This window comes from Colossoma macropomum, unplaced genomic scaffold (assembly GCF_904425465.1).
Source record: "Colossoma macropomum unplaced genomic scaffold, Colossoma_macropomum, whole genome shotgun sequence".
NCBI lineage: Eukaryota > Metazoa > Chordata > Actinopteri > Characiformes > Serrasalmidae > Colossoma > Colossoma macropomum.
The window spans coordinates 38,998,378-39,025,423 of NW_023494789.1; the positions used below are offsets into that span (position 1 = coordinate 38,998,378).

At 38.5% G+C, this 27,046-nt stretch overlaps 1 protein-coding gene across 1 annotated transcript; it reads right to left on the reverse strand.

Moving 5' to 3' along the window:
- Positions 1-325: 325 nt before the first annotated feature.
- Positions 326-26,471, reverse strand: LOC118807640. Its single transcript, XM_036569676.1, has 3 exons — positions 26,335-26,471; positions 6,331-6,848; positions 326-443 (listed from the first exon to the last, which is right to left on the reverse strand). Exons 2-3 carry the CDS (start codon positions 6,819-6,821, stop codon positions 326-328), a joined length of 609 nt encoding a protein of 202 aa, XP_036425569.1. The 5' UTR covers positions 6,822-6,848; positions 26,335-26,471.
- Positions 26,472-27,046: the final 575 nt, after the last annotated feature.

The window sequence follows — 27,046 nt, forward strand, 5'->3', positions numbered from 1 at the left end:
TACACAGTAGTCCCATGGTAACTACTGAACTGCACTCACTCTTCAGGATACACGACTCCCTAGACCTATACGTTAAGCTGACAGCAAAGCTATGATCATGGAAAACGTATCAAGGCAGATCCAGGCCTGAGCCATACAGCTGACGGGAGTATGGCAGGGTTCTGAATGTGGAAACAGAGACAAAATAGCATGCTCTCTTTGCACCTAGCAATTGCCCAGACAGTAATTACATCTAATTCTGCCAGGCTTGAATTACGTCCACATTCAGAGTCGAAAGGCCTTTAATAGTAGGCCTAAAGCAAGTGTAACATACTGGTCATGAACTTTAGGGTCCTTTGAGAATGGGCTTACCTAAATCTTCACAGCACACTTCCATAGAGTCTGAAGAGCAGTCGCTGACGTCGTCCAAAGAGGACGCATCTGTGTCCTCCTGAACTTGAAGCCTGGGGGACAAAAAGACATGTCCAGACCTAAAAATTATAGGACTACTCTGTTGGTCACGGCCCTCAAAATACACAGTTTTTCTAACATCATTTATACATATTGGTTTTGGCAGAGAAGAGACAACCTAAAGAGTGAGAACAGCACCTGCACTTGAATTCAGTTATTTAGGCCTAACTTAAAGCAATAGCTTTAAAAAATCAAATTTAGACAATTTTTCTCTTACGCTAAATGTCGTTGATCAGCTTCAAGACATGTTTGATGTCCAGAGTCTATGAACACATTCATAACACCCTAATATTTTAGGTACAAATCTTTAGTGTATTCATTTTGGTAGCACTTTCTATGAATGTCACCTTTGTAAGCATCTATAAACACATTCATAACATGTTATAATGCATTCATATGGCATTATAAACATGGCTATAAATATTTATAAAAATGCATTACACGTTATAGCCATGCTTATTATGCATTATGAATTGTTAACATAATACATTATAAGTACTGATCATAACAAATTATAAGAGCTCATAAGTTGTATTTGTCCGCTTTAAGTAAAGTGAAGTGTACTCTACTAAAGCCTCCTCCAGTGTTAAGAGTGAGGCTTCAAGTTGAAGTATTTACTGAAGAATTTACTGAAACACTTAAATGTACACAATAAAGCACATTACAGGCTTCAAATGTCAGAGTTTAAACTAGGGCTGCCATCAGTGTTTTACCCAATGTGGGAAAGGTAATGTACACCACCGTTAGCTTGGTATTTGTCTTTACTTTACGCTCTCCAAGCTGGGACTGACTTCTTTGGCACTGACAGTATAACATGTTATCAACACTACTTATAATGCATTATATTAACAATTCATAATATATAATAAACATGGCTATAAAGTGTAATTCATTTTTTATAAATGTTTATAATCATGTTTATAATGCCGTATGAAGGCATTATAACATGTTATAAATGTGTTTATAGATGCTTACAAACGTGACATTCATAGAAAATGATACCTTAATTTTTTATAAATATTATACCCAGGTTTATAATGCCTTATGGATATATTATTTTATCATGTGTTATGTGTTTATAGATTCTTATATACACAGTATTCATAGAAATTATTACTCTGGCTTTTTTTTTGTTTTGCACTGGAGCTACAGGAGTGTACAAAATAATGGAAACACCACATAAAATAATCCTCACCATCCATTTTATCAGGAACACCCATCATATAGAGGTGCATTTGGTAAATTTACAGTGACCGAGTATAGCCCATTTGTTGCTGCACAGTTTTTCAGCTGCCTTCTTCAGCCTCCATCCATCACTGGAAAGGGTGCACACTGTGTACGCCTACTGCCCCCCTTATTTGACAAAGCTACCTTGTTGGTGTGCTTTGTTAGGGCAGAGTTAGAGACTGTAGCTCATCTTTTTCCACACACAATCAGTGTCAATCATCCTGTAGCCCAGGGGTCAACACTCTTATCCACAAAGGGCCAGCGTGGCTGCAGGTTTTCATTCCTTTCAAACAGAAGCACACCTGATTCCACTTCTTTTTTCAGTTGGTCTCGGTCTTCAAACAAACTGATAAGTTATATGAGATGCAGCCACACCGGCTCTTTGCAGATAAGATTAGTGACCTCTGGTCTGGCTTTTCATCAGTGGCCAGTTTCCACTGTTTGCTGGATGTTTTTGTTGAGTGGACTACTGTCAACAAAGCAGTGGCTCAAAATCAAGTGAAATTACCTCATATCAAGGCAATAAATCTTACTTTTTATCACTGATAAAATGACTTGTCTTACAAAGAGCTGTGAGTATAAGAACAATTACTTTAATCAGTCTCACTTAGAAATTTTATTTAATTTTATTTTTAAAAATGACCCATATCTTACACTTTTCTTCCATTGTATTTTTCTCCTTGAGAGCCACTTATAACATGTGTCGTTTATTTACCAAAAAATGGTCATAATACATTCCTACATCACCGTTTCCCAACCTCTCTTTGTCTCTTAGAACTAAACAAGCTGTTTTTGTTACTGTGCCTTTAAGACTGGTATATGTAAATAAGCTCTGGTTGTCCTGTCTTGTGCCTCACTCAAAAAGCACTCAGGGCTGAAACACAACTTTTAACTTCAGTGTGAGTGGGCGGAGCCAAACAGCTGTAGGCCGAATAGGATGAATAGGATGTATGTAAATGAGTTGGTTCTCATGGCATTACAGAAACAATGAATTTCTCAACGGGCTGTTTTTTTGCAGCTTATTTTTCATGTATGGACTTTAAGTGGTCTTTAAAACTTTAATATACAACGTATTACTTCAAAATCTTTTATTTCAAAAAAGGAAAATTCATTTTTTGTATAATATGGAAATATGGATAAGTAATTTATGGCCTAAAACAAGAACAAAGACTCACTCACATGGTTATTACGATTATTATGTCAATAGTTTTGATTGTAAATCAGGGCTTTTTCATTTGTTTATAGAAGTTGCCTCCTCTTACTTTGTCTCTCAGTGATTTTTAGATGATATTTTTGTAGCACTGAATTTAGGAGTCTAAGTTTAATGTTTTTAGCCAGAATTCTCAGAAGCTGCATGTTAACACTCTCACTGGGGTTTAGTCAGATTTGATCTGAAGTAAATAAAAGATCAAAGGTCTGACTGTCTGTTTTAGTCTCAGATTACAGCAACATAGCCTCACCAAGAGACTTGGATGTGAGAAATAGATTATTTTCAGTCCCTGCACCTTATTATTCTGCATGTAAACAGAATCTTTGATGATTATTTCACATTTATAATATTTACATGGTTTCTTACTAGTTTTAAGATTTCGGTTGTGTGAAGAACTAGATATTATTGCTTATTTCATGGAATCATATTAAATTAGACTTTTTTCTTAATATAAACACCTACATCTAATTTTCAATATATTTGCTAGTTTTCATAGACATTTTTTTTTTTTTTACTATAAACACACCTTCATGTCATTACCATGTCAGTACCACTGTTGCACTAAAGGTCCAAAACACAAATAATATCTGGTCAGTGGTTGTCCTATGGTTATTCCTCTCCACCCTGGATGGGTTAGAGAGACGGCCTAATGAATTGTGCTGCAACAGATGGGCTACAGTGCCCACTACTAAAGGGATGGGAGGTGGGGGGTGGTCAAATCTCCCCCAGGGCCAATGACGCAAGGGGGCCCCACAACAACTGGGCTCCTAAAATTTCTTTTGTGCCTCTCATACAGATACTGTGCACCACGAACCACAGACAGACCCAATTTTATAACATGCTCCAGTAGTTAGTCTCCATCAACACTACACTAACACAGCTGATGCTCATTTATCTACTGCAGCTCATCCATGGTACACGTTTTCAGATGGATCCTTCACAACCTGCAACATCATATATTCATTACTTATTTTCTTTGCACTGGGTGAAGATGCTAGTCCAGCCACTGTCTACAGTAATTGTACAGCTGCAAAGTGGTAGGTGTACCTGAAAAAATGGCCTATCAGTGTGCTTATTTGATGTGGTGTTTCCATAATTTTGTACACAACAAGTACTGGAAGCATGTAAAAGAATGTAAAATAAAATGTAAAAGATTTTTCAAAAGTAACAGATGAACTGAATCATTCACATATAAGTATTACGCAGTGGATGAACAGTTTGGCTGTGTGTCTGTGTCTGTGAGTGGCCTTGAGGCAGGGGGACGAGGAGGCCTTCTGTGAATGGCCTTGAGGTGTCGGCTGTGACTTGATGGGACACACACACACACACAGCTGAAGTCTGTTTATATCATGAGAACATTAAAAATGATCATTGGGAAAGAGGAAAAGTGCATATGTAGCAGAAATAAATGAAAAACATATAAATCCAGATGTAATAGATGAAGCAAATAAAGCCTGAAGGTTTAGGTCTGAGAAAGGCCTTGGCCTTGATCGTTTTACAAAAATATACTACTCCATGGTTTGGAAAAAAAGGGTGCTGAAAATAGCGGTGACTTTTGGAGATAATGGTGTGCAAATCAAAAAGTTTGAAATATATGGAAAGGGCAAGGAGGGGTCAACACCTGGCTCCTCCTTGCCCTTTCCAAAAAGAGTATAAAAAGCTTGGATTATTGTGGCTGTTGTGCCCAGGCCAACTCAAGATTAACGCTTAATGCTGGAAAGCCTTAATCTTCATTAAAAGAATTGTGCCTTTTCCTGCCAATCCTGGTATTTTGAGTTTTATTTTTAGTTCTGTGTCGAGAGCAAAGCTGCGGAGATATTTTTCCACGACAACATCACCAATTAACATCATGCAAAGTGCAAGGCTAGATTTAGTGGTTTCTTACATTGTATGACGTGCATCCATAAAATTGACAAAAATAAAATAAACAAAATTAAGGTGTCATGTCAGTACATGTCTGTAATACGTAGTTCATTTATATTAGATATAGTCATGATGCTTGTTGTTTTTAAACTCTGCAAGATTTAGTTGGAAACAAAAGAGTTGAATTCTTGAAATGCCCAAAGGAAAATCACCCAATCAGACTTTTCTCACTATAGTATCAATGTAGATATAGCCAAGCTAGCTTAGTGTTTCAGGAGCTGAACTGAAGGTCTAATGTGTCAAATTAACCACAAGCATAATTAGCAAATGACAGGGAACTCCGCCAGTCATGTTTTCATTCAGAATGGGTGGAACTACTTTAGTGAGAAAACAACATTCCAGGCTTTCTGGGGGTCCTAGATACATCACTGGCATGAATACGAGTGGTAGCCTAACCACTGTGTTTCAGTCAGTTGCTAGACATGGAAATCAGCAGCAACAGGACTTTTTACTGTAAGAGTGACTATAAAACTGCTACAAGGTTAAATGTATGTCAATTAGAATTAAAAGCTTGAATTAATATACATTATTACAAGCTTCTAATAAAAATCTGAAACGTCTTTTACAAGCTTCAAATGTCTGTGGTTAACCTAGAATGGCCAAGAGGTTTTGATGTCATTGCTGAATCGCTGTTACCTTAGTGCAAACATATTTCTGGAGTCCCTCTGTGGGCCGGCTGTGTTTTTATTTTATTTTTACTTAACAGTTTGCCATGACCCTCACTGGTCATGGTGTATTCAAAACATGCCAAAACTACAGCGGCAAAAAATAGGCACTGAATACCTGAATGATTCACATTAGCTTGAACTAAACTCCTGGCATCTTTTTTATTTTTGTGGTGCTGTTCCATAGATCATTGTTGGGGAATGGTCAGGAGCACACATTAAGTTGCAGTGCATGCTGGGAACTGTAGTGCATTGTGAAACGGGCCTGACTTGGCCTGCAGGCCTTGTGTTTGACACATGGGGCCTAAACTGAAGGTCCAGCTGTGATAGTCATGGTTTGCCACTGGGTTTAGGCATGTAGTTTGCACAATACTAACTGTTTTGATATGAGCATTAATTACCTTTTTGGCTACATTAGCTTTGAAGCTACAGTGCTAAAAACGAAAAAAGCAAACTTCACATACTAAACATATCTTGGTTTATCGATGGGGTAGGCTGTGCTTTCACTGTGCATTAACTAACTCACCAGCATATAACCCAACAGTGATGTCTGGACTGTGCACACTGTTGTCTGAGTATAAACTCAGTCATCCTACCTGAACCTGAAAGGTGCCACTGCAGCCATTCGAGGGGACTCACTACCTCCAGAATTGATAACAGCTGCTCTGGTATTCTGGCCTGAAGGCTTGTAAGACATAATTTCTCTCTCAGTTGTGCCTCCATTTGTAAATTTGCTTCTTTGCTTGTTGAAGGCCAGTTGATGACCAGATGATGCCCCCCATATGAGATTCCCATTGGTTGTTTTGAGACGAGGGACATCTTCCTTTGCTCTGCCTGTCTGGAACTCCTGCATACGAGACGGGTGGCTGAACATCACCATTATCCAAACTCCTGAAATGGGCTTGACCAGATCTCCAGTTCTTGTTGCCATTCCTTGCAAGCTCTCGAAGTGTTTCGTGGGGCAGTGAGCCTCTCTGGAGGTCCAGTGTGTCTTTGGAGCGGAGCATGTTCCTTTTAGGAATCTGTGGGCTGCTGTAGGCAGAGCGAGAGCCGATCATCCGGTCAAGCGAGGCCCTCGTTGGAGCAGCTTTCTGCTGTTGATACTGAAGCCTTGATGATGCCTCCTTTAGCAGTTCCTTAGAGTTAGCTATAGGAGCAATACTGGAGGTGGGAGACGCGAAGGAGGTCATTCGTCCGCCTGGCTGAAACTGTCCAGGTGGGCCTACGAGGCCGCTGCTGGAGTACTTGGCATTCTGTTTGGAGAATGTGCTCATGCTCCGAGGCAGAGGGATCCCAGAGCTGCTGTGATTTTGGGACACAGGCTTCACGTTCACTCCAGCACTCATGGTCCTCAACAATCAGCAGGCGAAACTCTAGAGAGAGAGAAAAAAAAGTCTGGCAATCATTTGTTTTATCCAAATCTGCCTTAATGTGTTGCAGACAACATATTGAGAGACTATGACAAAGTTCCCTTTAGCCAGAGATGGTGCAGTACCAGTTTGTCTTTTCTGATACAGATACAGATATTGAAACCTTGAGGATCAGTCTGTAGTGATACTGTGCTGAAATATTTTCTTTAAAAACTACTAAAGTTTAAATAAGCTAAAGATGAACATCTGAAAGTAGGCTATCATGCTCAAACTACTCAAACACTCTTCTAACCTACTGGTAGAACTATACAGTTTGAATGGGTAGACATTTTTGTTACTGGACTGGACACAAATAAACACAGATGCATACTAGTTTAAACTGTTTTTTATTAAATAATTGTTTGGTCATCTGTTTAATTAAGCCAGGAATTTAGATGATGGCAGGGGGAGAAGAAAGAGCCTGCAAGAAACAGAGAAATTGGTATAAGCATTTAACTTTGTATATAAGCAGTTGTTTGTAGACAGCAGAAATTATTTGAACTGAAGGAACTAAATCATATAGGAAAGGAAAACGTACTTACCTTCGATTATATTCCAGAGAGGAGCGTCCATGTCTTCATCCAATGACAAAAACAACATTAATAGATGAATTTCCCCGAGCAAAATACTTCTGATGTCATGCCACAACCTGTTTAGCACTATATAAGCCATAAGACCTATTCAAACTGTACTTGTTTTACCAGAGGAGGTCCAGTAATGTAATTTGTGTGTGATTTGACTGGCCGATTCATACAGGATTAAGGATCTCTGTAATTTACCCTAATGACCCCTGCATCAAAACATCATCGCATGGACGTTTCCATCAGCGTTATGCAACAATACAATACAATACAATATTTCCATACAATAACAACATATTTTGCGGTTTAACGGCAAATAGACTATTGTTAGGCTAGTAAAGTGGGTTCATTCAACTTATCAAATGCTGCTCAACAAAATGAGAGGTGCTTTTGAGTTAATTTTCCTTCTCTTTGTAACTCAGCCATCACCAAAAACGTTGCAGATTTCAGTGTCCTTGTCATAACTTTTCCTCCTTAGCTGTTAGCCTTGTCTTCAGGTCACAAAAAGAAAAATAATGGGAGACGGCATTTTCTGTGAAAATGAATTTAGCTTATTGTTCACCAGATTCTTTTTCTAATTGTTTTGAAAATTGCGGTGCCAGAATGTAACTGCTGCACCAATTCAGGTGGAATGGGAAAGTATGAACCAGACGCTGGCAAATAGGAAGCCGACTTCAGACTTGTTTGTTTCCTATTACATTACTGAGATGTTGATTTGAGCAGGACTACTATTACAGAGGAGCTCTGAGTTTAGCGAATTATAGGAGGTAACTGACTCTGGAATTATTACTTAGCAGACTTGTAAAAACTATGGACACTGCAGATTCATACTGGATTAAAATCACGGAGCTCATCAGTAATCACTCAAATTACAGCAGGTCCCCAGGTAACAATAATCCCGCTCGAACAGAGCTTTACTTGAAGCAAGGTCAGTTAGTCTGACAGAAGCCTAAATTGAGGTTTAACACTTAAATGATAGGGTAACAGAGTATTTACTTTGTCTTGTACATATTTGTAAATACTGAGCTTTCTTATTGTAACTACATCACGTTTGGACTGGATAAATTGCCTTTTCTCTCACTTGGAGCTTCGTGATTCAGTAAGGACAATCTCTTGTACCCAAAACTGAAATATACCCACCTTGTCTTTTTCACCAGACCATCACAGCATTATTAAAGGATAAGAGTAGAATCAAAGGCGAGAACAGCACTTTTTTTCCTTGGCATTAAATAAAAGAAGTAAATAGACTGAAGTCACACCAAAAGTAAATGAACGCAAATGCATTTCGCTACAGTGGAACTGATCCATCGGTGCGAGAAATGGCATCAGGGTTTTGCAACAGCTCAACAGAGCGCATAACACAAACCATGTTTTCCCATCAATGCGTGTGGTCAGAATGTGTGGGAACCAACTGTACTAGACTGCACATAACACAGTGGAGTAAATCAGAATTCTCACATAGATAGGAGCTTATGTGTTGGGCAGGAACAGGTGCTGAAGTCACTCAGCAATGCAGACAGACCAAAGAAGTGCTGGTACAAGAATGCAGACAGCCTGAACTACATCACTTCAGGAAAATCATCTCTAACTTAACATGTTTTTATGCCATCTAACGCTGTTAAAAATAACACTGAGCTCAAATGCAGGTAGTTTAATCTTACATAATGTACGGTTATGTGTTTTAGCATTATAAGAAGGCATATTAAAGTAAAAAAATAGCCAGACCAGCACAAATTTCTTTTTTGTATTAAAGAGGCTGTCAACTAATTTCCTTAATCTGTTTTTGTTGTTGTACATGAAGCTATGAACTTGATACGAATACTGATTAGTTTTGAACGAGAGGCTCTGGTAGATAGGGGTGGGACTATGTTGGAACAGGCTGATCTGTAGTTTCTCCTCACCTGTCAGAATTAGGGTGGAGCATTCATGAGTTAAAGCTGAGCAGCAGTAAACGAGCTACAGTGTAAAACAGGAGTGTCTGATCTCATCCAGAAAGGGCCGGTGTGGCTGTGGGTTTTGATTATACAAAGCAGGGCGACACGTGATCAGTTGTTGAAAACTGAGACCAACTAATTAACCAAGTGGCCTTCACACCGGCCCTTTGTGGGTAAGACTGGAAAAAAAAAGTCAGTCAAACTTTTGCACAGTTGTGCTTACCATGGTAAACAGTATGCCAAAGTAGTACACCACCATTGGTAGCACATTATTAGTATAGTACATCGCTGTTGTCGGAAGAAAACCTTGTATCTCCAAAATGATAACTTTACAGGAGAAGGAAAAAACCTACTTTACTTTTAATGTAAGTCAGTGGAACCAGAACTTTTTCCAAGTCATTTTGGGCCGTCTCTTATGGTCCATTCATCATGAAATTTACACACAATGTAAAGGGCAACAGGCATGTTCAAATTATGTCAAAAACTGAAAAAAGACAAAAACAGACACACAAGGTTTTCTTCCGACAGCAGCAATATATTGTAGCATCCCACTGCTGGCTGCATGCGATAGTGAGAGGCTTGGGAGGTGTGGCCATGCAGAGGGTCATGTGAAGACACTCATTGGAGGCATGCGCTCCCCGTAAAAGGGAGTTATTGTTGTTGTTTTTGTTGCTGTCTGTTGGATAAAAGATGTGTTATGTGTCATTTGTGTTATTTTGGGTCTGGGTGTGGGGGGTTGTTTGTGTGTTGGGGGGGTTTAGTGTCTATGTATTAGACACTAACCTGGCTAATATATAGAACTTAAGAGACTAAAAGAAAGTGTTACCCAATAGTTTGAGTTGAGCTTATTTTAAAGCAAAACAAGATGTGTTTCCTCCATATAACTTTAAATTGCTTACTTTTATTTACTAAGTTTCTGCAGTTTGGTTATTTCTAATTCTCACCTACAGGTTTGGACTCCTCTTATCACACAATGCCCCCAAGTCACAGGTAGAGGGCAGTGGGCAGAGTGCTTCTTACTGTCAGGCTCCTAACCATGGAGGACTGTATGTCGCTAGGATTAGAACTTCACAACTCCTGATGAGCAGATACTCACACAGTTGTGCCACTCAGGAGCTACAAAGTTGATGTAAGAAAGAACAGAAAGGTAAAATTACTCAGCGCCGTGAAACCTGTGCTCAAATAGTTGCTAACATTGTCTGAGATTAGATAAGGAACAGCTGTTTAGAGAGAAAAGTGTTAATAATATTTTTATTGTGTTATTGTCTTTCTTTCTGTAATTTCACAGCTCCTGACTGACGCAACTGTCTAACTGTCTGCAACGTCCCAGTGACACCAAAGATGCACTACGGTTGGGAGTCTGAGAGGAGGAAGCACTCAGCCGTCGCCCCTCTAGCCTGGGGGGACTGTGCAATGGGGGAGTCCTAACCAGCAGGTGGGAATTAGCAATGACCAAATTAGAGGGGATTAAAAAAAGACTAAAATTCCATAATAATAATAGGGGTAATTTCAGTTTATAAGTAGGCAACCCTAATCAGATTTGAGTAAACTCAACTTAAACTGTTTATCTAACTCGAAAGCAGTCCTAACTAAACCAAGCTAAGTCACTTTGACTTAACACAAAAAGCTTTTGCAGTGTAGCTAACTAGCATTTTGAACTGAGCCCCTGTCAATCATCATGATGAGTTTTTCTACCTTTTGAATTATGGTTAAGAAGTTTTTATGTTAGGAAGATCAAATAACATTACAGCAGTATTGACATTAGTATAATGTAAGTCAATGAAACCAGATTTTTTTCCAAGTAATTTTGGGCTGTTTCTTTTAGTCCATTCATCATGAAATTTACACACAACGTAAAGGACAACAGGCATTTTCAAATTATGTCAAAAACTGGAAAAATGGAGATACAAGGTTTTCTTCCGACAACAGCGATATGCAGCAAGAAACATCCCTCTCTCCTTTCATGAAAGGCATTTTACACCAAACTAGTGTTGCAAAATGTTAACCATTATCTGAATTTTATTTTTCTAATCTTTATCTAACATTAAGTTTAAAATCTATGTAGCATAGTGAGGTTTATTAGGTACACAGCAGAGAGGACCCCTCTGGGGCCTATACATGTAATACAATCGTCATGCTTGTTGTAATTAACCACTGGATTTATAATAATTAATAATAATTTTGTTTCATGGTTAGGTTTTGGTTGGAAATAAAGTTGACATTTTTCCTCTATGTCATCTAGGTAGACAGAGCCAAAGCAAGCTCTTCCATTGGTTAGGACTTCAGGAGCAAAACTGAAGGCCTTATGTATTAGATTAACTACCAATATAATGTACAATCAACCAACCACATTTTTATTTACAATAAAAATAAAAAGTCCAATGTTGTGAGAAAAACATTTCTCTAGGCCTTCTGAATGGCCGAACACTATTGACCAAATCATCAGGTTTATAGAAGTTATTAGAAATGGAAAGCAACAGCAGTTCTATACCCGGATTCTTTACTGAAAGAGTCACTTTAAAGCTGCTACATAAAAGGTAGAATACATATTTATGTCTGTTTCAAACTTTAAATAAAAATATAATATGTCTTCTACAAGTTATATGTTCTTGTGTTTCATCTAGAACATCCAAAAACAAAGCCCTTAATATCTGCAAGCAGAAATTAGGATTTACATATAGGTAAGTTTTAACATTTATGGCCTGAACTCTAATTGTAAAGGTTCACCACTGGTACAAATAAAGAGGTATATCAGGTTAATATGTGTATACAGCAAGAACAGGGATAACTATTTACCAAAAATGGCCTACATATGGCATCAGCTAAAGGAGCTTTTAATATGTTTAAATAACTGAATTAAAAGTTAACCCCACGCATACACTGTAATTGATATTTGCACAGCAGTATTGAGAAGCAGTGCAGTTTACAGTGCCAGATCTGCTGGTGCTCTGCAAAGGGGCATGAGCAGAGGTCTTCTGACAGCCTGGCACCGCTTGACACCCTCAGCGGGCGCTGCCAGCCCTGTCTGCCATCCCACATGCCCCTGCCTTCCAGTGACTGGCACAGAGAACAGCCCCACTCTACCCACAACAGACTTACAGGCTGTGCTGCAGATTCAAACAGATTTAAACAGTTGGATTCAATTTTATTTTATTTCCAATTCGTAATATAATCAGAAAGATTGGTTGACATCATCCTACAAGACCTATACACACCAATAAAGCACGTCTGATGTGAATAAAAGTTCAGAGATCACAACCAACTCTAGCATAAATAACGATCGTGCTGGAATCTATTACGTACAAACAAATCAAAAGATAGTGTTTCTTCTCCTTAGTAACCCGCCATGAGAAAATGGAAAATAATGTGCCAAAAAGTCTACAAAACAATCCACGTCTACCCAGACGAGGCCTACAAGAATGTCACTGTACACAACTGTAGCAGTCAATCATGAGACCACATTGAATTGTGTTTAATAACACAGTCGTGGATCTCTGGGTTTCTCTTCAGTTTACTATCGTTCCAAAACCCTCCCTGACCTCAGAAAATTCAAACAGACGTAATGAGGGATATGATGAACGCAGTGACCCAACAAGACTGTCATGTTTCATATTTTCATTCTCCGTGTCTACTGGCAGATGCCACTTTATGTTCTTTTCATTATAAATATATTGTATGAAACACTGTCTGTTATCTGCTGCATACGGCTCCAAAAGATGGATCAGTGCCAAACTGCAGCCACAAGAAGAAAGTGTAGATGACAACTCTGATTAGGGCTACACAGTTAATCGTATTTGTATCATTACTGCGATATGAGTGTCTGCAATGAACACACAACTAAGGGCGGATGATGACAGGCAGGAATGTAGCTTCAAACGTGTACAACTCCTTGACTAATTAACCTGTAAAAATGCTTTCTCGCTCACAGAGTGGTGTATAAAATACGTAGCACATATATGCATACGTTTTTTTGTAGCGTTCACTGCTATTAAAAGACACAGTTAGTAGTGGTGCTTTATTAACCAGCTGTTGTTGGCCAGGGCTACACCATACATATGCAGTTTTCTCTAACAGTTCACTTAAAACCTAAGCTTATGTCTGATTCTCACAGCCATCAGCTCTTGACTGACTTTCAGTTCTTCCTGCTCTACCACACATCCCCCCCAGTGAAAGCTAGGTGCGCCTTCAAAGTAAGAGTCCTTATCAGAATAACCTGTGAATAAAAGAACCAATAACCTGAACTAACATTTCAGAAACATTTCCCCAAACAGTGCCACCAAGAAAAACGTCTGAGGCAATTTTAATGGCAATGGTGGATTTAGGCTTTGAATGATCTGCCGGCCACTGGGAGACCAGAAAAAGTTCCATTGGTGAATATTGTTTTTTTTTTTATTGTGCATTTTTCCTATTTGGACAAAGGAGAGGTTAGCTAGATTTCTGTTTAAATTAGATTTGAAAAGCTATTTAAGCTAACAGCTAATAATTTAGCTAAAAAGCTAACAATTAACGTACTCAGAAAACATTTACATTACAATTATTACAAATAACATTATTAAAAAAGCAGTGATTTGGAACTGAACTCCATAAGTCAGACGACTGGGAAGAAGCAAAAATAATTTTTCAAATTAGCTCCAGATATATTAGTTACTTTTTACTGGATTTGTATGTATTGCTATATAGCGCCGTTGTTGAAAGAAAACCTCATATCTCCAAAATGATAACTTTACAGGTCCATTCATGAAATTTACACACAATGTAAAGGACAATGGGTATTTTCAAATTATGCCAAACACTGAAAAATGGGAAAAAAAAATGTATGTACATGTATATGTATATATATATATACACACACACACACACACACACGTTTATATATATATATATAAATAATATATATATATATATATATATATATATATATATATATATATATATATATATATAGATACATAGGACAACTGGCAATAGATTTTATGTTTAATATGTAAAATATTTCATTTTATATTTTATGTTTCATTTAGAAAATGCCAAGTTTAGTTTTTTTCTTTGACTTAAAAAAATTAACAAAACATGTAATTTGACTGGAGGTGTTCAAATTTTGGCATACGACTGTATCAGCTTGTACATGTTGAACTTGGTCAGAGACACTGTAAAATTCAACAACTTTATCGAATATCCACGGATTTAGGAAAAAAAAAAAAACTCTCCCTTTCTCCCTCACTCGGTGTCCTTTAAAAAAAAATCTGTCCACATCTTACAGCCCTATCTCAAATACATACGGGAAAAATGGATTTTAAAAAGTGCAGAATGAAAAAAGTGCAGAAAATTATATAGCAAACTAAAACTGCTACACAACAACATGGGAGATTCCAGCGGATCTGTCAAATAACCTGATAAAACCAATCAGTAGTCATTGCTGAAATTCAATCCTGCTGACCTTGTCAATACAAACACGCAAGTCAGGACCTCAGTATAGAGAGCGACAGCCGCCTGCCTCACTTCTCATGACACTGCAATTCTATTCAGTAAGCGATTGGATTCTGGATAAGTGGGCAGAGAGAGGAAAACTGTCACTGAGCTGTTATTATTATTGAGAGAGAGAGAGAGAGAGAGAGAGAGAGAGAGTTCACTAATGAGTTAAATGCACTATATCATTATTACAGTATACTAAATACTGCATATTACTTCATCATACCAGTTAATTCATTGAGTAACCTGCACCTCACCTGGTTTCAGTCTGCGTTCCTGTCTGTGTACGCTTGCTGCAAAGGTCAGTGAAGTCCTGTGGTGTCCGAGGCGCAGTGCTGCTTATGCCCGAGTTTGCAGTGCCAACTGCTATCCACTGTGATGAAATAAACCTTTAATGCTCTAACAGAGCCGCTCTGAGCCACGTGCCGTTACTACAGGAGCCAGGGACGAGAGACATCTGGACACAGAGGACACCACTCTCTCTCTCTCTCTCCCTCTCCCTCTCTCCCTCTCTCACTCACTCGGTGTCCTCAAGCTTTAGCTCGCAGAGCGACACACTGACACACTCCTACATGCACACACTCAAACACCAAGTACAAACACAACCAAATCTGCCACCACACACACTTTTATATATTACCTCATATTCATACATCATTCATATAAACCCACACCTCCAAAGTTCAGTCTTAGAAGCTGGTTGATCATTTTCTGAAATAATCCAAGCACATTCAGTGACGTGATGTCTGGACTCTGGGGTGGTCAGTCCATTGTTCAGCCTCTTTGTCTGATGTGTCCGTCTCCTTTTCTCAGTGAGGCTTCTCGACAGCTACACATCCTTTCAGACCCATAGCGCTGAGTCGTCTTCTCACAGTGGAAGGATGGACAGAAACTGCGGATTTTTTCAGATCTGAACAAAAGTGGAGCTTGATTTTCTCCTCTCTCTCAAAGACAAAAGTCCTGCTTATTTGATGGGGGCAGTTTTGGTGTTTACCAGGTCTTGCATAGGTGTTAGGAGTCCCATTTTCTCTGCATCTTTTCATCATTTTGTATACCAGTTTTGAGTTTCCCTTTCTTTATGCAAGTGAAATACTTTAGATCTAATCTTCTCAGAAAAATCTCCTGAAAATGAATAACTTAATGGCTGTTTCCACTGGAAATTACATAAATGAAGGGTGGTCTCTGACTTTTCACAGCACTGTAGCTGCCAGCACATGCGTACACACACACCTCTCTCTCTCTCTCTCTCTCTCTCTCTCTCTCTCTCTCTCTCTCTCTCTCTCTCTCTCTCTCTCTCTCTCTCTCTCTCTCTCTCTCTCTCTCTCTCTCTCTCTCTCTCTCTCTCTCTCTCTCTCTCTCTCACACATGCACTCATCAGTGACTCATATTTCTATTAGTAATGACATGATGCCAAAACTGCCCACCCCCGGGGTCGTGTCCTTCTCACAGCTTGGATTTATTTTCCAGTTGGACTTCAGTCACCAGTCCAGCATCAAACAGCATCACCTCGCTTAGCCAGTGACAGATGACCATCCATCCACACTACATATCCACAAATAACACTGTGCCACCGACGCCCCGAGGCTCACGATGTCACCAAGGGGGCAGCGATATGAGATTTGGGGGTGACGCCGATACCCGATATCTCTCCTGTACATGTCTGCTAAGGCTTATACATTTGGAGAGGCTTATATCTGCAGTAAAATAAACAAAATGCAGAACATAATAAATAAGCCTTTAAATATCAGTCAAATCTAAGCATCTGTCCAATGCTAATCATTTATCTGCCGATACCGATACGATTCCGATATTATCGTTCATCCCTCATGCGATATAAACACAGCACGCAGCAGCAATTCTGAACCAGGCCTGGCTCACACATTCAATATGCATCGCTGTGCCCCTGACTGACTTCACAATGCCATTTGTCCTGTTTTTATATAACAGGCCTGGTTTTACTTGTTAAATTTAGACCCAAGACCCAGATTCAACTTTTTTTTTCTACAGGTCCCTCTCTGTGTCAGATTCGGTCTCGTCAGAACGAGAGAGAGAGAGGGGAGAGGAACAGAGAGAGAGGGGATAGAGAGAGCGAATGAGAGAAAGTGATAGAAGATAGAGAGAGAAAAGAGGGATAGAAAGCAGAGAGAAGAGAGAGAGGGAAAAGAGAGAGCTTTGCAGGATGAACAGAAGATGCTTCACATCAGATTTAGCTCAGAGGCAGCATTAGGAGGTGGGAGGAGAGAGAGAGAGACAGAGAGAGAGAGAGAGGGAGAGAGAGGAGAGAGAGAGAGAGAGATGCTGTCTGATAGGCAGAAAGTGGAAGCACATCTCTGACTAAGGCAGTCGTTTCGTGCCAGATCCAATCGCACTAAGCTCCCTGCCAAAAAGTAAGACTTCTTTGTCACACAGATTTTCATCTAGTATTGCAGTGCATTGAGTGCATAACTTCTTTTTGGTTTTGACCTTCACTAGTATCACTGACACACACACAGAAATGGAACGTAATATGGGATCAGTAGCACTGTTTTAGCTATGCAACATCATTTCGTCAGTTATTAAAGGTACCAGTGTGTCATACAGTGTCAGAAACCACATAATTGAGTGTATAAAAGATTAATTAACATCTCAAGTTTCAGAGAAGTGTGTGATGACTGAGAGTGACTGAGTTTGCACAATGTTAAATGCTGGGGTTTAAGCTTCCATTACTTGGTAGTTATTATTATATATTAGCCTCATAGTTCCAGTGAAAGGTTAAAAAGTAAATATTATTTGGTGTATGGGTTACTGGCTTAAGAAAGATATTTATGGAGACTTAATAACTTAAAGAATGACTTTCTTAAAAATAATGACTAATTTTCTTAAAATAACCTCTCAAATATTCTCAGAATTTTGACTTCTTGTCTCGAAATAATGACTTGTTTTCTCGAAATGTTGACTAAGTATCTGAAATCAAGGACTTCTTTTCTCAAAATGTTATCATCTCTAAATAATCAATTACTCAAATCCATCAAATACTTTCTTGAAATTCAATAAGTCATTATTTTGAGATACTAAGTTAAAATTTTGGTAACACTTTATTTGGATGATCCACTGCAGATGCTCAGTGTATCTTTAGGTAACATTCAACTAAATATCTATTAAATGCACCTGAACTTGAAGTTGAAGTTGAGCGTGGAAGATTCTATTAAGTCTAACCCTAATCCTAGACCTAACCCTAACCTCAAGGCAAAATCTGCACCTAACCCTAACCATAATGTTGTTGATAATCAAAGTATTACTAGAAAGTTTGTTAATGATTTAAGTATCTGTAGATCATCTATAGAGGACCATCCAAATAAAGTGTGGCCAAAATTTTAAAGCATTGCTGCCAAATATAGAGAAGGAGGAAAAAACAGATTATTTCTTTCTCCTCTACCTGGCACAGCTTCCATACATATTACTATTACTATACTATATTAAAATATTACCTGAATTCAGTCTGTGACTCAGAATTTTCTTTAGTCAGCTTGTATTTAAGTCTGATTAAAACCTCAGTATCGAAGTATGACATCATCAGTTTTGTCTGAAGGTCATGAGCACTAGAGGATTTAACTGACACCAGACTTTAACATGTCTCTCTCTCTCCCTCACTCTCTCTCTCTCTCTCTCTCAAGGCATGTTTCCCAGAAGCAGTCACTCCTAATCCAATTCTCCCTCCATTCACTTCAGCCAACCAGTCTGTCGTACAACTAACACAATTAAAACATGCTATCTGTCTGTCCCTCAGGAATGTAGAGGGTCCAGTACAATGCACACAAGTGTCTGAGATAAAATGAGGCAGCAAGAGAAAACTGACTATCAGCCATAAAGTCAGGAGAACTGCAAAGGCGAGACAATTGGATAAAGGTGCGCATTACCACTGACCTACTTTTAATAGCGCGGATGTAATTTACCGAGATACGACTGTTTTATTTCACACATCTCTGAATATCTGTGGTGCTTATTTCTTCAGAAAAAAATCGCTAACAGAGCTGAGACACACAACACCTTTGGTTTCAGCACAAGTAAAATCTTTAAAGGGCCAATATAACAGAAAATCAAATTTCATTGTTTTTGTGATGTCATAAAGCCAACGCATTTACACCTGTTCGCCCATTCAGCCTACAGCAGTTTAGCCCCGCCCACTCACATTAAACTTCAAAACGTAAGGGTTTTTGTGGTGCAATACAGTGCAGCCACTCAGCACAGAGGTAATTTACATATATCAGTCTTACAGAGCCCATATCCAAGAAAACCATATTTCCTTCATTTTTTAAAATAAAAGTGTTTGATGTAGTATGTAAACATTAGCAAAGTTTCTGAACATAGCATTCACTCCCCAGTCAATCTATGGGAAAAAGGCACTAAAAACACAACCTATTAACACATATCCACCTATTCAGCATACAGAAGTTTAGCTTCACCCATTCACGTTGAAATTATGAGCAAAATTTCAGCTTTCTGAATGAGTCATTTACATATCGGCCCAGTGACAAAAACAGCCTTTTTAACACTAAACAATAAAGAGAGAAAATGGTCATTTAACTTTGGTCATATAACTCATGTCATTTTATTACATACATAAAACTACACAACCTTTACTGGTGGACATCTGGGAAAAAATAAAAATAAGACATGTATGATATTGGCCCTTTAAAGATACAGTAAGAGAAACAGCATGCTTGATTCTACAGGATCAAGAAAAGTTAGAAAATTAATGTTAAATATGGGCCCTTTAAAGTGGTAACCAAAGCAGTACAGATATACTACTGCTAGCAAAAACCAACATTATAACCAATGAAGTAATCAGTGTCTTAACTTAAATGAACTGCCCTGTAGTGCCCTGTCCACTCATGGGGTCATGAAAAACATTACTGATTATCTGTCTCATGAGCAGCGTAAAATGAAGATAAATCTCCCCACCTCGGTCTGAAAACCATTCTTTATCCTTTACCCTCCGTTCACCTCTGAGCCTTTTAGTTAGCGACCAAATCGCTGCTTAATTCGCCCTCTGATTGACTTGAGGAGCCAGGCTTAGCTGCAGCAGCAGATGTTGGATTAGTCTTGCTGCCTGTTTTTGGACTGAGCGTCAGTCAGAGCATTGAGGGGTAGCCTGTATTAAGCTGTTTGAGGCTGTAGATGTCAAACAGCATGTGTTTTTAGTCCTGCATCTGAATGCTCCAAAACGCTAGCAGCGGACACCTGTGCCGGGAGATCTCTGGGGCCTTCTTTAAATATAAGCTCCTAACAATAATTTACATATACTCTGTTTTTTTATAAGCACTCACATTTTGCAAGCTTTCATAAAATGCATAAAACATCCTGAATGGAAAAGTCAGAAATTAAAAAAAATAAAATAAACTAAAATAAATAAATAAATATTGCCCAAAAAGGTTTTTACGCTTGGATTAGGCGGAAAACTTAGTTTATCAATAAACGTTCTTATTTATTAATAAATAAACAGAATTTTGGAATAAGTAATGATGTAGCTGAAACTAAAGTCCATCTGATGATAAAAAACAAAGCAAGAGATGAAAATCATCAGCTATGTCTCAAACAACATTTACCGTACTATATTAGCTATTTACTACTGTATATGTGGTTTGAGACACAGCCGATGATAAAGATAATACACCATAGTTCTGTTTAAAGTGGAACCCTTAATGCCTTCTAGACCATTTTTATTAAATAGAATTATGCTTGGATTTATTTAAACTAGTAGTATTACAGTGTTACTCTTGCTTCATTGTTAATTCTGAACAGAAGCAAAAGTGTTAAATTCTTAAATATTGCTAAGCGAGCTCTCCTATTGGTTAGGACTTGAAGTGACATTTTTATTTACAACGGATGAGAAAACGTCACTCTAGGCCACATGTGTCAGGCTCCAGTCCTCGCAGGCCAAAACACTACAGACTTCGGCACCCTGCCTCCTTAAACACACCTGATTCAGCTCATCAGCTAATTAGCAAGGCGTTTAAGAACTGAATTCAGAGTGTTCACGCTAATCTCTGTACTTTGGCCCAGAAGGTCCCCAGTTTGATATGCCTGCTCGAGGCCTTCTGAAACTCCTAGATGCATCACTGACTGTACGATTGGCAGCCCAATCAGTGGATTGTTGGAAACAAAGAAATGGAAAACAACGGCGGCAGCTCTGTATCAGAACTCACTACTGAAAGAGTCACTGAGAAACTGATATAAGGCAAAATATATGCTAATATGTCTGTCTCAAACTTCAAGTAAAACATGGAATGTCTTTTAAAAGCTTCAAATGTCTGTGTTTAATGTAGAACGGCAGTAAATTTGTTCATGCGAAGCACCATTAGCTTAGGGACCAGCAAACGACCAAAATCCCATGGGGCCACATAATAGTAGAGGTGTTTTTTCCGCATATTGTAACTGAGTTTTCACATTTATGCTCAAATTTAAGGCCTAGCTCTAATAATCCTGGTTTACCTGGCTCTGCATGTGTATGTACGTTGTGTTCAGTCTTCTCAAAAAACCTTTAGCTTTCCATAGTTTGCATGGTCAGCTCACTGTGACCAATCCAACCAAGGGCACGTGCATTCCGATTGAAAATCTGCTTCTCAATGTCCTTTCTCTTCTCTCACATTAGTGTGACAAGTGGTGAGTCAAAATTGGCAAAAAATTATATGTATTAAGACACGACTAGCCAATCAATGCACATTTGAGACTTCTTATTGCTTGAATAATAAAAAAAGACCAGAATGCTTCCATTAAGCCAAATGCTAAGACCAGCTGAAATGCTGCTATACCAGGTGCATGTGAGATGAGCTGAGCATAGCACACTTCTGAGGAAGTGAATGAAACAAAATGACATCATAGGTCTGGGCTAATTAGCCATAATAACAGACCTATACACATTCAAGCCCTGCCAGCACGGATGCTATCATTATCATGCTAGTGTTCAGTTAGTGTTAGATGCCCTGGGCACTGCACTAATTATGATGAACCATATGAGCCATAGTGTTGGCGTGTTGGCATCCAACTGCAGTGCTAGTCCATTAGCCTTCCATTAGCCAGTGCCCAAGGTCAGGGTGTTCAGCAACATGTTCATGCTAATAGTGGGAAGAACAATAATAATAATTTTAGAAAGCAAGCATGACCTAAATTTCTACCTCAAGAGAAAGTTGGATATGACTTTTATGGCTTTGAATCACTGCAGGTCATTATTATGCTAGTTTATAAAACTAAAACAAGGAAGCGAATAAGGAACGTACTAAAAAGAAATATGGAATACCCTGCTAGAAAAACCAGCACAGACCAGCATAGGTGGTCACCAGTAAAACCAGCATATGTTGTGTTTTGGATGCTGGTATGCTGGTCAGCCAGCATGACCATGCTGGGTGACCAGCTAAACCAGCACCAGACCAGCACCAGACCAGCTTGTGATATAATAACTACCTAATGTGGAATAATGAATGATATTACACAGAGTGTGGGACTTTCCTCAGTCAGTTTCCACCCCTCTCTTTCCCCTCAGTCTTGTTATTTTGGTCACTGTGTCTTGTTTGTAACCTCACCCAGTAATTGTGCTCAGGTCTTTCTAGTTGGTGTTTCTCTGTATATACCCCACGCTGTTGTACTAGGTGTGTCTCAATTCACTCGTTAGCTATGAATGTAGTGATTCATTGCATAGTGAATATGAATTTGGTCACTGACTGATTTGATTAAAAGTTTAAATCATTTTGTTTTGAGTACCTCTATACCTTAATTATGATGAAGGATTGTTTTGTTAGTGACAAAATGAAGTGTTCAATCATAACGCTACCAAAACCTACATTACCTGATTTATGACTGTTTCAGTAGTGACAATTTTCACTACTTTTGAATGTTATTCAAAAATGCTAGCCAGTATATGACTAAATAAACACAGCTTTGAACAGTTCTACCCACAAAAAAAATCATTATATTTTTATTAAAACGCAAAAAAGAAAATATGTGTTTCAGAAGTGACAACTCTCAAGGTTACACACTGATTTTCAGACTTTGGGGCACAATTACTTCAAAACAATGAGCTCTAAGGGATGCAGTCTCACTTCCTGCTCTAAAATGCATGGGTTTGGCTTGAATTAGGTTCTGCCTACAAACTAAAATTCTTTGTGTTTCGGTAGTGACATGAAAATGTCGGACAGTATTTTTTATGTTATGTAAGTTTTTTTTATTTAAAAATATAAGTCAAAATCTTTCTTGTTCTTTTTGAAAACAACATTGTAAAATTTGCCAAAAGATAAATCAATATTTTCACAAGTTAAAATGTAGGAGTCAGGGTTTGAGACAGACAAACTGCCCAATAGAAAGTAATCTATAAATGATGATTTTGTATATGTTTAATTTAGTACTATCTCTATTAATGCATTGGGTTGAAATAGATCATTACATAATCCTTATTATATCCATAAACATACGGGAACACAGTTTGAACTAATTTGATAAAAAGGTCCATACAGACCTACTTATATTTTCTGTGCATACAGATCCTTCCAAAATTACATGCATGTTGATTTATAGAGATGTAATAAAATCCATTCTACTAAGTTTATTTATGAACTTTCAACAGTTGCTGCTGAGAATTCATCCTAAAACATCACATTTATCAGGGTTGATTGTACCATATTCACAGGCAGGTTGCTGACCAAAAGTAACTGGAATTTAACGCATCATGACTGTGAGAATGTCCGTTTCGAACAGTTTCTAAAGTTCTGCTTCAAACACAAGAGTTTCAAAAGGATAAAAACGCCTCGCTCTTTTCTACCACCACCAGTGTTTACTTCCCTCCATCAATACGGACTGCAAAAAAACAACCTTGCAGCTCCCGTTATCATCTGTCTCATCAGCTGCCACAATATATCAATCAATATACTGGAAAGTATAGCACTTTAATAATGAATGGCATGGTCTAAAGTATTCAGATGATCCATAGGTGGTTCAAAGTTGGTGACATTAATACAGAAGATATGCAGGGTTTTTTTTAATGTTATATTTTATTCAGAACCTGCTCGGTGGAGACGTCCTATGGGAGCCCAATTCTCTCTCATCATCAGGAAACCTCAAGTCACAGTCTTTATGTAAGTGACACAGTTCACATGTTAAGCACAGACTGAATGAACTCGAAATAAACCCTACAAGTGGGCTGTTATGTTAGCGCTCTGATGCTGCTGAGTGTAGGTGGTATTTATTCAGAGACTAGCATACGTAGGAAGGGAACTAGGTCAATAGAACAACAGAGCTTGGCAGAGCTAACTGCTAACTGCCATAAACAGAAATTACAGAGATGAAATGCTAAACCACTGTGTAGTTCACTGTACACCAACAGTAACTTTACCGTTGATCAAAGAAGGAACTACAGAGCAGTAAAATACAGCATGTTGAAGTCAGGATTAAGCTCAAATTTCAGCAAAGTGGTGTAAATAGGTTTTCCTGATGGAGATTAGCTAGAATTAGCAAAAACTACTCAACTACTCTTCCTTGCAGTGACTCATTTGACAAGCAGAGCCTTATTTACTAAAGGAAAAGTCTAGGCTCTCTAAAAATGCACATTTAATGAAGTATTTTTCCTTCAAGCTATTCCTCTTAGAAGATTTTGATCAGTGTGATGAAATACCTGAGAAACTGCTTTCTGCTAAGTTTTTAGCTGAATGTATGTACTGTAGTAATATTGATATTAGCGATAAGATGGTTAAGATAAGATGGTTAAGATACGTTGGAAAAAAATGTTTGATGCATCGAACCATGGCATTATTACTTCCTTACACCAACTTTACATCGACTTCAAGAAAATGCCTATTTATTTATGGCGATAAAAGTTGGAAGTGTTGTAGCACAAATAGTTTTAGCACCGAGATTAAAACTACATAAAATGCTTCTAAAAAGTACAAATCTTAATAAGTGGAACAAGTTATCATTTTAACTGTGAAAAAAACAGAAGCAGCATGTAAAAGATTTGTATTTTAATGTTCATGTTGCAAAATGTACAGATACTTGATTTTCTCCAGAACAATTCCGATTTACCACAAGAGGGCGCTATGAGCACTCAAGCAGCATTGTTTCTGCATTTTTGAGTGCGAGGAAGTCAGCACCAGAATTAATGCATGTAGGTTAAAATCATAAATTTCAAAAACTGGAAGGGAAAAAGTTTATTACCTAAACGTGCAGCTTAACGTTATTTAATATGTCATTTTTTATTTAATTGGCTTATTAAATAGTACATAGGCTAAAGATAAGTATATAGAATAAGCTCACGATTCCAGAAAAAAAAACTTTTGGGATAACATTTTTTTTTGCAGGCAAGCTGTAAAATCCCACATCATTGCTGGCTTTAGTATGACATTACAGCCCCAAACTAAACAAATGTTGAGCATTTTCTACAGTGCAAGTCCCTTTGTTCACAAACATCTGGATGTGTTTTCTAGTCTTCATACTACTTGATGGACCACAATTATCATAAACTCTAGAACTTAACCTGCATCACAGCTTGCATGACTGCACTGAGCAGATGCCTTGGCCAGTGGGGAAAGGTTTGGTTTTGCACACACCACATAGAACAGCTCAGGAAAAAACTCACTATGAATAACTGACTACGACTTCCATGAGCACTTTTGACTCGACAAAATATTATTGAATGGAGATGGACACACACAGACACGAAGATGCATAACCCAAAGGAGCAGCAATGCCTCTGTTTAGTGGTGGCATTCTACTGGGCGCAGTATATTACTGCACACTATACATATACATAGTAGGCACAGCATTACAGCTGTCAAATATGGCTTGGAGGGACAGATCCGTGGAGACATGGGTATAACATCTGGCTAAAATGTGTCTCAGGCCTCTTATTGAAGTGGTTTGTTTGAATAGCTGGATTTATATCTGTTTTAAATGTATCCTGGGTGCATTTAAACCTGCAAATTAAACCTGCATTCAAACCAGCGACCCTCCGGTCACAAGGCTGGTTCCCTAACCTCCAGCCCACGACTGCCCCAGACCTAAATTCTGCTCATTTTAGTGTACAGTTTCGATGTAGCTGCTGAGTTTAACATATTGAAAACTGAAAAACATTAAAAGAATAGAAAAATGTGACATAACTTTTGCACAGGCCACATTTTATGTGCAGATGTGTGTCCCCTGCACAGGATTTATTAACATATTTTCAAATAGAAAACCAACAAAACATGTAATTTAAATGAAGTGCCAAAACTTTTACATATGAGTGTAAGAATGTAGCTTTTAAATCAGACCAAATGAGGACTGAACAAATCAGGAACAAACGCTTCCCCCTGTGTGCAGTGCAAAACAAGAGAGAAAGCGTTTTACTAACTCCAAGTAAAAACTATCTGTCCTATTACATATTTCTTTAAAAGGCCTGCTAAAAGAGAGCCGTCTGATGGACATTTTAAAGGAAGGTGGTTATTCAATCATGACTTCACTGACCTTTCTAAAAAGCTTTCATCTTCGCCTCGAATTAAACGGACCTCACCACTGCTGGTAGCCATAATGCATGGGTTGAGACTGCATGGCTCTATTTCTGTTCCTCGCTGGATAAAACCTATGATCTCCACTGTACAAGCTGTTCATGGAAAAGTCCTGTGATCCACACCCACAGGCTCTTCTCCTTTCGCTGATACTTCTGCTTCCCACTCACCATGACATCATTTACTGTCTGATGTCTCAGCGACAATATATGTTCCCCTGGTAATGTTCCACAAAAGCGCAGGACATCATTTGTCTGGGGAGAAATAACGTGTCAAAATGCACATTGTCTAGCGCAAATGCTTCAGCTCTGACTGATGATTCATGGACAGTAAATCACTTGCCGTGTCTGTAGCTTTCAGGGTTTGGGGGATGGGGTGCTTGAAGCACATTCAGCAAATTTTGCTGCTCATAATACATCACACTTCTGATCAAAACCCACGCTGCTGTCTGCTGGATGTAGCTTGATCAGCCTGGCTCATTAGTTTCTCCAAGCATTCGCATTAGCTCTGTGGAATCCAAATGGATTTGAACAGCCATACAAAGGAAGCTGGTTAGCATGAGTAGGAGGAATAAGATAACATTACAATTAGCCAGCCCTGAGTCAATCTGATGATCTACACACTTGAGAGAGTTGTTCAAGTCCAGAAGTATCTCAAAGCATTAGCTTTGA

Bases quoted from the DNA above. Each gene is read 5' to 3' on its own strand.
- LOC118807640 (XM_036569676.1), bottom strand. From the start codon at position 6,821: ATGAGTGCTGGAGTGAACGTGAAGCCTGTGTCCCAAAATCACAGCAGC. The intron at 444-6,330 runs GTATGCAGGAGT...TTTGTCCCCCAG, and splicing joins GATGTTCAGCCACCCGTCTC to GCTTCAAGTTCAGGAGGACA.